Source organism: Plecotus auritus (assembly GCF_963455305.1).
Source record: "Plecotus auritus genome assembly, chromosome: 3".
In the NCBI taxonomy this organism is placed as follows: domain Eukaryota; kingdom Metazoa; phylum Chordata; class Mammalia; order Chiroptera; family Vespertilionidae; genus Plecotus; species Plecotus auritus.
In genome coordinates, this window is record NC_137772.1 from 120,457,409 (window position 1) to 120,471,309 (window position 13,901).

Below are 13,901 nucleotides of genomic sequence, written 5' to 3' on the forward strand. Positions count from 1 at the left end.
ACATAACCTGGTGAAGGAAAAGGTCACACAAATTCATGGTGGCCACAGAGAACCCCAAGAAAGAGGAACCCAAATTGGCCCATACCCAGACACATAATTAAAATGGCAAAAATGAAAGACAGAAGCTTAAAGGCAGCAAGAGCAAAGCAAATTGTTACCTATAATGGTGCTCCCAGAAGGCTTTCAGCTGATTTCTCATCAGGAATTCTGCAGGCCAGAAGAGAAAGACGTGAAGTGACATGAAGTATCCAAGATAATGAAAAACAAGGATTTAAACCAAAATTTATATCTAGCAAGGCTAGATTCAAAATAGATGGTGAAATAAAGATCTTTCCAGACCAAAAGAAAAAAAAGGCTAAAGGAGTTTATCACAATAAATCCAGCACTGCAAGAAATGCTGAAGGGACTGCTATAATGAGAAGAAGAAATACAGAGAGCTAGAAACCTAGGCATACAGAATTAAAATGGCAATAAATTAGTACATATCAATAATAACTTTACATGTTAATGTTCCAAGCAAAAGACTTAGGATAACTGGATGGATAAGAAAACATGACTCATATATATGCTGTCTACAAGAGATCCACCTCAGATCACATAGGATGAGAGTATCAGTTTCCCTAATCCTCCTGCCTTGGAATCCTGTAACAAAGGGACCTGGAGAGTATTATGTTAAGTGAGATAAGCTAATCAGAGAAAGGCAAGTATCACACAATCTCACTCTTGTGGAATCTCAGGAACAAAATAAGCTGATGAACAAAATTGATTCGGAGACGTAGAAGCATACAATATACTGTGGAATCTTAGAGGGAAGGTCTGGAGGGTGTGTGGATGGGAGTTTTCAAAGAACTTGTATGCATGTATGCGTAACCCATGGACACAGACAAAAGGTTGGTGAAGGCCTGGGTGAGGAGGGAAAGGGGGAGGGTATAGTAGGCTTCAGTGGGGGGAAACAGGGGACATATGTAATACAAAAATAAAGATGTATTATAATAAAAAAATTAACAAAATGAAAATGGGCAGATGCTTGGTAAAATGGGATGACTAAAAATATAAAAATCCATGTTTATTCACCATCATAAAGTTTTAAGTTTTTATGTATGAATTTTAATTGGTTTTATTTTTTATATGAAATTATAGACCATTTAGGGGTGATTGTTTTCCTAGATGTAGGTCATATTAGTTGTCTTAAAATATAATTGCTTTTTAATTATTTAAACTGAGTGTTTTAAAACATGAACTTAAAGTTCTTATTAAAATTAAATCAGTGTATTTTTTAAAGCTCTTCAAATTTGTTATAGTAAACTCTTGAGAAACAAAAATACTTCAAGGCAACATCCATGATTTTCTCATCAGAAGAGCTTCAAAATTTATCTGGTCTTGTGCAGCTTCTTTAAATTGTTTTATTATCTGTTCACTAATCAGAGATTTCAATGTATTATGATTGTAGGATACTTCTGCCAGTATATTTATGTCCCTTAAAATTATTTTAAAATATTACCATATATTGTGTCAATTTGGCTTACTATTTTCACTCATTTTGGTTATCATATCTTTGTAATTCTGGTCTTTGACTTCTGGCAAATGTAGAAAAGGATTTTGACAATGAGGAAAATGGCTACCTTTTTTTCACTTTTATTGTGGATATTTATGATTTATATTAGTTTTTTTCTTTATTAAACATTGTTTTATCACATTTGGCAATGATTACTGACAGAGTTTTAGAAATCTTTTAAAAGACATACATGACTTTTTAAACCTTGTATTTCAAATCTCTGGTACCTTCCTTTTTTTATTAAGGCTGCAAGGTGTGACTGTTGTAAATCTCAAGGAACTCTTAAAGAGCGTGTGCAGTGGCGTGGGGAAATGAAGCATTTCTGTGACCAGCATTGCTTATTGCGCTTCTACTGCCAGCAGAATGAGCCTAACATGACGACTCAGAAAGGGCCTGAAAACTTGCATTACGGTATGCCATAACTTAGAGTGCTGTGCAACTTGAAAAACCTGTACAGTAATCTTTACTTTTACAGATCTGAATTCAAAGCACATAATTATAAACGAATAGTTGATTTTGGAGATAGTTTAATAGCAACTTCCATAGTTTCTCTGCGTGGAAGTGTCCTGTATGATGTATTTCTTTTTATTTAATTCTCTTTAAAATTTTTAATGTTAGTTGAAGAAATATAGTCGGGGTTGCAGAGAAGCTAAACAGAATTATAACAAATTTCTACAAGATTCATCCACCTATTATGTGTCACCTGAAATTTTAAATGAAACCCATTTTTAGCAAATTGTATGTGCCTCAGGGTAGGTTGGGAGGAGCAACAAAAGCCGTTTAGGAGCTGTGCATTACTTAAGAGTTAAATCTCGAAGGGACTGTTACTTCCAAAGTTGTGTGTGGTTTTCTGCGGGAACAAAATGGGAAAAGAGTTAACTCCACTTATTTAGCTCTGTATTTCAGCTCTCAAATATAATATTCTTTACTGAAAATAGCTTAAAATATTTCTTTAAGTAATTATTTTAAAACATTAAAATTTAATGACAAAAATAGATGTAGGAAATTCTGAAGAAAGTGATATTTGTCTCATTTAAAATTTGTTTACATTTTTATTTTTTAGATCAGGGTTGTCAGATGTCCCGATCCAAAATGATGGTAAGTATTGCTTAAGTAAAGTGATAACTATTGATAATTTTAATGTGGGAATATAAAAAAATAATCGGTTCAATTTTATCTAATTGTAATAATAAAAGATTCTTTACTTTCCTTGGTTGGGACAGTTGAAGTATTGAAATGAATTACCTGATACTAAAACAGGTACTTTCATACATGCTAAGGAATATAAAGGTTAATAATTATGGCCCCTCCCCACCTTGTGAAGCACTCATAATAGATGCATCTTTAAGACAGTAGCAAAAGATGTTTGAAATGATTGCCTTTGTCTGTTCCTGGCAGCTGTAAGAAAGCTTCTAAACAGTTGAGTAGAAGACAGACTGGATGAAAAGGAATGATATTATGCAAAGGGCATGCATATTTGGCAAAACAGGTTTTTTAGGTCCAAGCTTAAAGGAGAACCTGTGGTGGAATCCTGGGAAATAATGGTGAAAGGAAGGGCTGGGCCAGCTCATTAATGGCTTTGTGCATTTATTTCTGAAATAGGAATGTGAAGATCTATGTTGGAGCTAGGCCTTGTGAGTTTTTATTGATTTGAGAGAGAGAGGGAGAAAGATGTGAGAGAGAAATATCTATCGGTTGCCTCCCACACCCACCCTGACTGGGAATTGAACCCAAAACCTAGGTATGTGTCCTGACCAGAGTCAAACCCACAACCTTTTGGTTTATGGGATGACCCTCCAACCAACTGAGCCCCTTGGCCAGGACTGAATTATCTGATTTTAATATCAGGAACTTTGATTTATGCTGAGGAACATAAAGGTGATCATTCCCTGTTTGGTTATCTTTGTGTAGCTATGAGGCAACTTCCCAACCTCATTTCAAACTAGAGGCCTGGCACATGAAAATTTATGCACTGGAGGTGGGGTCCCTCAGCCCAGCCTGCCCTCTCTCACAGTCTGGGAGCCCTCAGGGGCGGGAGGCGACCTGGCGATCAGGGGAAGGTGACGCCCCCGTCACACCTCTGCTGCTGCCACTGCCGGCAGTGAAAACCTCAACTGGCCCTGGTTACCTGAGCCTGCGGCGGCCCTGGGTGGCTGGGCAGCCGCCATCTGAGGCTTGCCTGCACTTTGGGCTTTCCCTGGGCGGCTGGGCAGTTGCCATCCGAGACTTGCCTGTGCCTTGGGCCGGCCCTGGGTGGCTGGGGGGCTGAGGGGACTGGGGGACTCCGGAGGCAGGTGCGTGGCACGGCCAGACCCACCTGGGCATGGGCCCAGCTGTGCCGCGCTCCTGTTGCCTTGGTGGGGCTGAGGGGACTGGGTGCTGCCATCTGGTGGCTATGGGTGCAACCATTTTTGAGGGTGTGGCCGTCAGTTAGCATATTCCTTATTGGCTGTGGGTGCCACCATCTTTGAGGGCATGACAGTCTATTAGCATATTCCCTTTTTATTAGATAGGCTATGTAAGTGTTTTTTAAAAATATTTATTTGAGCCGAAACCGGTTTGGCTCAGTGGATAGAGCGTCGGCCTGCGGACTGAAGGGTCCCGGGTTCGATTCCGGTCAAGGGCATGTACCTGGGTTGCGGGCACATCCCCAGTGGGAGGTGTGCAGGAGGCAGCTGATCGATGTTTCTCTCTCATCGATGTTTCTAACTCTCTATCCTTCTCCCTTCCTCTCTGTAAAATATCAATAAAATATATTTAAAAAAAAAACTTATTTGAGAGAGGTAGGGAAAGGGAGAGCAAGATGGAAACATCAATGATGAGAGAGAATCATTGATTGGCTGCCTGCTGCACACCCCCTACTGGGGATTAGCCCACAACCAGGGCATGTGCTCTTAACTGGAATCGAACCTGGGAGCTTTCAGTTTGCAGGCTGATGCTCTATCCACTAAGCCAAACCAGCTAGGGCCCCATGGCACTTTCGAGGTCACTTGCAGACATGTGCAGAGTGATGAAAAATGTGACTTGTGTAAATGCATCCTTTGCCAGGTTGAACAAGGTGAGGCTTTACCTTCTTGTCTTTCTCATTCCATAGTATACCAGTGTCCTTTTCACAGACCATGATTAGTGCACGTTTTTCATATTTTTGTGCTTTTTGTTGGTGATTTGGCTGTTTAAAAGTTCCTCTGATCATAGCACTGAAGTGCTGACTATTGGGCCTATATACCAAAATGCTGTGATGTGCCTTTTAGAGGAGATTCCTAGGTTGTTATTTGAGCTTCAGTCAGTTAGCTGTGAGTTGAGGGTTCATGAGTCAACAATATGGTACACCCAGAGAGAGGAACAAGAAATTCATCAGTCTGTATAGGACTTTAGCATCTCTAAATGCTAAAGTCAAGTCTATAGTGTATAGTGTGTGGTGAAGTTGTGGAAGAGGTGGAGTAGTGATGACTTGTGGATTCATGAGCTTACACCTGATTTCAGAAGCATAGTGAGCATCACTGTTGTGAGACTTCAGGTCACATGTTACCCAGGGCAGGAAGATGTTAACTTCATCCTGCCTAGTGCTCTCTTACACATTTTAAGACTATATGGAGTGAAACTGTTAAACTGGAGGCAAGGTGGGTTCTGCATATCAGGATGCTGTAGGAGAAGACCTATGTGTTGTGCAGGAAAAGAGTTATATGGGTAAGCAGGTTTTCAGCACTGGGAAGGCTGGCTGTTTTTACAAAGTCATTGACAAACGAATCTATATAATACAAGTGACCGCCAAAGCTCCTGACTTTAAATCATTCAGAGATTGTGCTATTGTGTGCTGATGCCAAGGTTAATTTTAAGCACAAACCCCTCACAGTGTACAGAGCCCACACACAGTCCATGTGTACTTCAAAGAGGAAAAGCTGAATCGTCTGCTATTAACTGGAGATGGGACCAAAAAAGCTTGAAATATTTTCTGAGATTCTGCAACTGCTTTATCCTAGATGTTGAAGACTACCTCTAAAATGAAAACCTTGCTTTCAAGGTATTCTTATTGGATAATATATTTTGCCATGAAGAACTCAAAAATGCCCATTTTAATTTAGTTCTTGTTATGCCCCCAAACACTCTTTCTCATGTAACTCCTTGATCAGGGCATAGTGAAAGTTTTCAACGCCCACTTCATGAGAGCTTGAAAGGAGGCTCTCAACACCAAATAGGAAAATACTATATTGGTCTTCTGGAAATCACTGTATGTGACATTATTGATTATGTTGGTTTAGCCCAGGACAGCATCAGTAGGCTTTTGTGCATAACTGTTGGGAAATTTGACCAGACTCTGTGTAAAAAATTTCAGTCTTTGAAGGTGTTACAGAAAATAAAAGAACAGTGTTAAAAAAACAATGCTTATTGTACACGAATAAGTGGAGAAGGCTTTGGGGTCATGAAGGAAGAAGATGTGGAGTAAGTTTTGACAGAGAAAGCAGTAGAGCCTACTAATGAAGACCTGGACAAGATGGCAAAACAAGGCATCAGATTAAATGATGAAAGTTAGCTTAAGATTCCCAGCAGCAGCCAAAATATTAGAATGAAATTTTGCCTTGGGGAAAGTTGCTAATGACACAGAAGCATGTGACCCTATGCCTGAGCAAAGCCTTCAATTGAAGCACCACTGTATTTGCACCTTACATTAAGACACTTAAAAGATGTGAGGTGAAAACCCACCAGACAAGATTTAGTTAAAATGTGAAGCTGTTTTTGGAGAGAAAATTGCTGACATGGCAAGTTGCCAGAGCCCAGCTTCTGAGGTAGATGTCACCCTGCCACCCTCATTGATGTCTTCCTTGTCTGCAGAATAAACTCCATCACTTCTCCTTTGTTGTCTGTGAGGCGTGCCAAGGTCAAGAGCTCTCACCCCACAGTGCATTGCCTGGTATACATTCTGCAGCTCTGCCAACAATAAGGTGCTAATCTATATATATAAAGAGCCAAGGTCCATAACGACCAAGGCTCGACCAAACACCAGAAGTCAGTGCTGGGTTGCTGTGGTGACCCAGCACTGACTGCAGCCAGTGTCAGTGTGGCGACCCAGCACTGACTACCGAGGGGGCTGCGATGAGGCCTGCAGTGAGAGGCAGGATCTGATCCCCAGCCTCCATGTCAGCTATTAATTAGCTGTTGCCTCTCTCTCTCCCAGTTTTGCCAGTAGCCATGCCTTTGTTTCTCTCTGGGCCTCCTTGGGGGCTGCTGATCAACCCCGCCTCTTAGATCAGGCCCAGAGATAGGCCCGGAGATGCTGACTGGCATAGAAACCGACCAATCAGAACCTAATCTGGTTGAACTGCAAAGGCAGAACCTAAGGTGGAGGCTGAGGAGGGGTTTTAAGGGCAACAGCTGTTTGGTATAAGGTGTAAGAAAGCGGTTCTGTTTTTTCATGACTGGTTTGGTAGTGCATATGGCTGGTGTCAGTCCAGATATAGGGATTATGTGTTTTTGTCTGCCAAGAGCATCTCCTCCTGCTGAAAAAGGCTCCCCTGCCCCACCATTTAAGCAATCCTATCTTATATAATCTATCTGTACTGCTAAAAGGATAATATGCTAATTAGACTGGGTCGACCAGCCATCTTCTGGACGCCCGGCTTCTTTCCAGACAAAGCCATCGTGGTGGGGGCCGAGGCAGAGGCAGTTAGGGGCGAGATCAGGCTGGCAGGGGAGGGCCGTTGGGGGTGAGATCAGGCTGGCAGGGGAGGGCAGTAGGGGCGATCAGGCAGGCAGGCAGGTGAGCGGTTAGAAGCCAGCAGTCCCAGATTGCAAGAGGGATGTTCGACTGCCAGTTTAGGCCCAGTCCCACAGGGTCTAAACCGGCGGTCGGACATCCCCAAAGGGGTCCCTGATTGGAGAAGGTGCAGGCTGGGCTGAGGTACCCCCCCCCCCCCCATGCACGAATTTCATGCACCGGGTCCCTAGTGTTCTTATAAAAAGTTAAATGCTGAATCTGATTTACATCAAACCTGATTTACATCACTGTGTACATATGTACTCACATCAATGAGTACAAGTACTACTGTCCAGTATGTGTGTACTGCATGTATACATGTTTGTTGAGAGTTGATGACCACTGGAGCAATTATACAGCAATTAGGAGCCCAGTGCATGAATTTGTGCACCATGAAAGAAACTGTGGGGTGCGAGGCTGCGGTGGGCACAGGGGCGACTCTCAGCCCATCCTCCGCGCCTCCACCTGGCCCCTGGTCTCCTGTCTGCGGGCAACTCTACTCATACCACCACCGCTTCCACGTGCTGATGGCGCCAGCCACCCTTGCACATGCTGACGGAAGAGTGATTCGTGCCAGTGCCAGCAGTCAGTGCAAGTGGGGCTGACACTGTCAGCAAGTGCGACAGTGGCTGCTGCCCTAATCACCCTTCAGTAGCAGGTCGAGGTGGAGAAGCCCTCAGGCGATTGGGGTTGGCAGCCGCTGCTTGCACCCGCTAACGGCCCTGAGTGATCGGGACCAGCGCCAGGTGCTAGCAGCGGGGTGCGAGCAGTGGCTCTGGTGCCGGCTGTGGGTGCGAGTGAGGCTGGTGCTGGCAGTGGGTGTGAGTGGGGCCGTTTCTGGCAGCGGGTGGGAGAGATGGCTGCTAGCCCTGATTGCCACTCAGCAGCAGGGGGAGGTCGAGAAGCCCTGAGGGGCAATTGGGACCGGCAGCCGCCACTCAAACCTGCTGATGGCGCCGAGCGATTGGGGCTGGCGCTGGGTGCCGGCAGCAGGTGCGAGCGGGGCTGGTGCTGGGTGCCGGCAGCGGGTGCGAGCGGGGCTGGTGCTGGCAGCAGATGCCAGCGCTGTGTGGGACCACGGTGCGTGGGAGCAAAGAATTTTCAGTAACCACCAGACGCTCACCCCGATGACAGCAACAGGCGCCTGCCTTGGTCTGGTGCCCCCCTGCTCACCTCCACCATCCTTCCGCGGCCAGTGGCTGCCATGTTCTGTGCTCTGCTGCCTGCTGCTGATGCCCACCATGGTCCACATGTGCCCCTTGGTGGTCAGCGCACATCATAGCGACCGGTTGTTTGCTTGTTTGGTTGTTACGCTGTTTGGCCTATTTGCATATTAGGGTTTTATGTATATATAGATGCTATAATCATACTGTTAAAAAGAAATGCTGCATATCATTATGTGTAAGAAATATGTATTAAATAAAGTGTTTCAACAGAAACAAGATTATGTATTGATCTGTTAAAAATATGACCAGAGGTTGGCAGGAACCTACCCCTGTATTACCTTTTAGAGCAGGGGTGGGCAAACTTTTTGACTCGAGGGCCACAATGGGTTCTTAAACTGGACCGGAGGGCCGGAACAAAAGCATGGATGGAGTGTTTGTGTGAACTAATATAAATTCAAAGTAAACATCATTACAGAAAAGGGTACGGTCTTTTTTTTTTTTTATTTCAATAGTTTTATTCATTTCAAACATTTTAACAAGAAGAATGTAAACACTAATTATTATAATTTGAAACTTCAAAATATGGAGGAATCATAGCACAATAACATACCTTATATTGAAGATGGCAAAGGCAAAATAAAATTGCCTAACAAAGGAAAGGTACAAAAGCCTTTCAAATTAAACTTAAATATAATAAAATAATTTAAAACTAAAACAAATAGAAAAGAACAAAATGTGTAAACAGTAAATGAAACATTTTCTTTAGTGCAACTTCCAAATTATGCCCGGGACGTAGATGTAGATGGCAATGTAGACTGGGTTGAAAGGTTTTTGGTCTTTAAAACATCAACTTCAGTAGGAACAGTGTTGTTGGTCTCCTTTTTATCTAATGCTCTGATACTGTGCTCTCCAGGGGCGTGTCTCCCTACATCACCACAGTAACGTGTCTACGCATTCCCAGGGTGATGTTGGGGGGACGCGTTTGTGGGCATTACAAGGAGCCTCTGGAAGATTGAGAGGTGGTTGTTCCTTCTACTGAATGGGCGGATATAAAGCCGCCCACTCAGAAGAAGGAGCTGCGGCCGTGTTTCCCGACGTTGCCATGTTAACACTGCTGCTGGTGAAGGAGCGGAGGGGAGAGCAAGAGAACCCTCCGCTCTTTCGGCTCCGCGGGCCGGATAGAACAGCCGAACGGGCCGGCGGGCCGTAGTTTGCCCACGGCTGTTTTAGAGCAAAGGTTTAGTGTTCATGGTGACTGTGTAAAACAGAACTGTAAGTGAACTGAGTGTGTTAATATTCTATATGTTTCCCCCCTGTAGTTCATTTTGCACAGAGCTTCAGCTTGTTTTCAATTTTGTGTTTTTTTCCCCAGTTGCAAATAATGCTACAGTGAACATAGTGAAAACATTTGAGAGACTATAAGTTTCTAAAATTACATTTGTGCCCTAACTGGTTTGGCTCAGTGGATAGAGCATCGGCCTGTGGACTGAAGGGTTCCAGGTTTGATTCCGGTCAAGGGCATGTACCTTGGTTGCGGGCACATCCCCAGTAGGGAGTGTGCAAGAGGCAGCTGATCAATGATTCTCTCTCATTGATGTTTCTAACTCTCTATCCCTCTCTCTTCCTCTCTGTAAAAATCAATAAAATATATTTAAAAAAATAATTACATTTGTTGTGACATGGGAAATATATGACTTAAAGTTTGATAATTTTTAAAATCATTTTTCTTATCCTTTCAAAGTTAGTACCATATATAAGCTGTTTATCCAACAGAGGGCGCTAGAGTATCACATAGACATACTAACTGCAGGAACTTTTTTCCTTTCTCAAATAAATTTAAAAGAGCCCAGGTATTTTAATAATTCTGACTCATTACCTTGGTTTTGCATCTAAAAATGAGGTGTGTTATTTTTTTTTAGGTTTTTAAAAATATATTTTTATTAATTTTAGAGAGGAAGGTGGGGGGGGGGATGGGGGATAGAGAGAGAGAAACATCAATGATGAGAATCACTGATTGGCTGCCTCCTGCACGCCCCTTACTGGGGATTGAGCCCGCAACCCAGGCATATGCCCTTGACTGGAATTGAATTTAGGACCCTCAGTCTGCAGGCCAACACTCTATCCACTGAGCCAAACTGGCTAGTGCTTGTGTTATGTTTTTAAAAGACATGCTGATGATATCCTTTGAAGGTAACACAGATCTGTAGAATGGCCAATTACTACTGCTTTGCCAGTGGCCAGGATAGATTCCTTTTATCCTAACTGATTCTACCAGATTAAGGCTGTGGTAAACATAATATTAATAGCATAATTTGGTTATACTCTTACTATGTTCCCTTCATAGGCACTAAAACCCAGTATCTATTCCCAGCAAGAAGTAATAAAAATAAAATGTTTCTCTTTGCCTCTCTGTAGGGTTCAGCACCACCCCCTTCTCCAACACCCAACAAAGAGATGAAGAATAAAGCGGTTCTTTGCAAACCTTTAACGATGACAAAAGCTACTTACTGTAAACCTCACATGCAGACCAAATCTTGTCAGACAGGTAACTTTGGGGGGAATTTGACTTATAAACTTCCCTGTATTTATACCTCTCTTAATGAAATTCTAGGTTTTCTCAAATAGTAGGCTATGAATAAATTTACTTTATCATTTTTCTGTTGATTTTGCCTGTTTAATTTTAGACATTATCTTGAGAATATAACATTTAAAATCATTTATGAAAATCTCTGATAAAGGCCTAGGATACAAATTAATGTTAACAGTGAAATAACGTCATGGCAAGATTTTTTGGCTAAGACCTACTAAAGTTATAGTACTCCCTCTGATCATCATCTCTAAGTGTGATCTGTACTAACAGCAATGCTGTTTCCTTCTCAGAGTGAGATGAAATAATTCAAATATATATTTTCATCAAGTTTAAATGTTAGGTATATACTGATTTTTAGATTAAATAAATCTTTTTGTGGGGGAGGTAGGGGGAATTTGTAAGGTGTCAGGAACTATATATTGTTTTTTAAAGGTTGTTTTCTTTCTATTAAAAAAAAGTTCTTAATTCTACTTGTACTCCTTATAAGAGAACAGCTACTTCATTCAGTTTTTTTAAAAAATTAATTAATTTTGTGAAAAGTGGGAATTTATTTTAAATGGGGACTGAGACACTTAAGTTTTTCTTTGTTAAAGTTTTTCTTTGTTACCGCATTATTTTAACACTGAACACTTTGTATCAGTGCTAGTTAACGAGCTTCCTCATCGCATGTTGCATTTGCAGATGACAATTGGAAGACAGAGTATGTCCCAGTGCCTATCCCTGTGCCTGTATATATTCCAGTGCCTATGCACATGTACAGCCAGAATATTCCTGTCCCCACTACAGTTCCTGTTCCTGTAAGTTGGATTTCAACTTATTTTCCATTGTGAGATTTATGAGGCATGGGTGAGAGAACAGTGTTGTTACTTCTTCAGTGAAGCTAGCAAACGGGGTTGAGCCGGCCTTTCTTCAACAGTTAGGTATAGGTGTGTGCTTGAATCTCTGTTGGTGATGGCGCTGTGTAGAATTGGGTATATGTTCATCTTTGAGAGTGAAGTTCAGCAGATGCCTATGTTTGCTTTATTTCCATTGTATTTTATATTGGTTCATATCAAATAAAAATATTTGTGATGCTGTTTTAGGCTTAGAACTGAAACATGGGTTAAAGTTGTATATCAAATATCATTATACTTTATTATAAATCATTTGCAGTACTTAGTACTCTTATGTCCGTGCTTGTCTATTGTAGCCTCCTGGGGGACAGCTATTGGTTTCACTAAAATTAAGATGTAGAAATAAATTATCTGTAATGTTATTCCAGCTCTAAAATTGCTGGTAGTTTTCCAGCTCTAAAATTGCTGGTAGTTTTTAAATATAATATATCAGTTAATAATATATTAGATTATTAATCTGTACTCCAAACATGAACACTGGTGGAGATTTTTCCAGGTGGTTACTTTGTGCTTATATGTTATATTAGAGGCCTGGTGCACCAAATTTGGGCAAGGGTATGGTCCCTAGGCCTGGCCGGCGATCGAAGCGCAAGCATCTGGCATGGAAGGGCAGTTTCCAGCTGACCTCTGGGCCCTGGGTAGCACATGGGCCCTCAGGCCCCTGCGTGACCCCTCCACCTGAGTTACGGTACCCGAGTCCCCACGTGGAGATGCAATAAGCGTGGCCGGATGCTGTTGGCCGGGGCGCAATGTGGGCCTCTGGGCTGCCCAGCATTGCTGCATGGGAGCCAGGCGGGCAGCGCCCTCTCTCCCTGCCGGCCTCACAGACCGGCTCCTGCGTGAACCCACGGGGAGCCCGACCAGCCCCTGCAGTCCTGGTGGCTATGGCCCGGCTCACCTGGAAGCCCATTGGGGCCAGCAGTGCCTCCACTGCCGCCCGCTGCCAACGCCTCGTCGCTGATGCCCTCCATGTTCTGTGCCACCCTCTGGTGGTCAGTGCACATCATAGCGAGTGGTCGAATTCCCGGTCGGGACAATTTGCATGTTAGGTTTTTATTATATTGACTATTTTACATATCATAAAATATCCTATATAATAAAGAGGTAATATGCAAATTGACCGTCACACCCTTGCACAAGATGGCCACCACAAGATGTCTGGCAGGGGAGGGCAGTTGTGGGCAATCAGGCCATCAGGGAAGGGCAGTTGGGGGTGACCATGCCTGCAGGGAAGGGCAGTTAGGGGTGACCAGGCCAGCAGGGGAGGGCATTTGGGGGGACCGAGCCAGCAGGGGAGGGCTGTTGGGGGGGACTGGGCCAGCAGGGGAGGGCAGTTGTGGGCGATCAGGCCAGCAGGGAAGGGCAGTTAGGGGTGACCAGGCTAGCAGGGGAGGGCAGTTGAGGGGGACCAGGCCTGCAGTGAGAGTTTTTGGGGGGGACCAGGCCTGCAGGGGAGGGCAGGGGAGCAGTTAGGCGTTGATCAGGCTGGCAGGGGAGCGGTTATTGGGTGATCAGACTGGCAGGCAGAAGCGGTTAGGGGCAATCAGGCAGGCAGGCGAGCGGTTGGGAGCCAAGTAGTTCCAGATTGTGAGAGGGATGTCCGACTGCGGGTTTAGGTCCAATCCCACAGTGATCGGTCCTAAACCGGCAGTCGGACATCCCCCAAGGGGTCCCAGATTGAAGAGGGTGCAGGCTGGGCTGAGGGACACCCCCCACTCCCCCCCAGTGCATGAATTTCGTGCACTGGGCCTCTAGTAAATACATATACATGGTGGGAGAAGCAGGGTGCCTCCATTTCTCCCTGTCAGCGTATCTGCATTACTCAGTGCTGGGTGCTTAATAAATTTTAGATATTTTTCTTATAATCATTGTTACTCCCAAAGCAGAGTACTGTTATATATATATACTAGAGGCCTGGTGCACAGATTTGTGCACTGGTGGGGTC

At 43.6% G+C, this 13,901-nt stretch overlaps 1 protein-coding gene across 10 annotated transcripts in view; it reads left to right on the forward strand.

Annotated features, from left to right (window-relative positions):
* ZMYM2 (zinc finger MYM-type containing 2) overlaps positions 1-13,901 on the forward strand; it is a 192,902-nt gene that overhangs the window by 136,480 nt on the left and 42,521 nt on the right. For all 10 annotated transcript variants that reach the window (XR_013960258.1, XM_080662167.1, XM_080662164.1 and 7 more), the window contains 4 exons: positions 1,801-1,966; positions 2,619-2,653; positions 10,889-11,018; positions 11,745-11,860. Coding sequence is in view for 9 of the 10 variants with exons in the window: in XM_080662167.1 (XP_080518293.1) it covers positions 1,801-1,966; positions 2,619-2,653; positions 10,889-11,018; positions 11,745-11,860 (447 nt within the window). In the remaining variant the exon portion in view is untranslated. The remainder of the gene's footprint in view (positions 1-1,800; positions 1,967-2,618; positions 2,654-10,888; positions 11,019-11,744; positions 11,861-13,901) is intronic.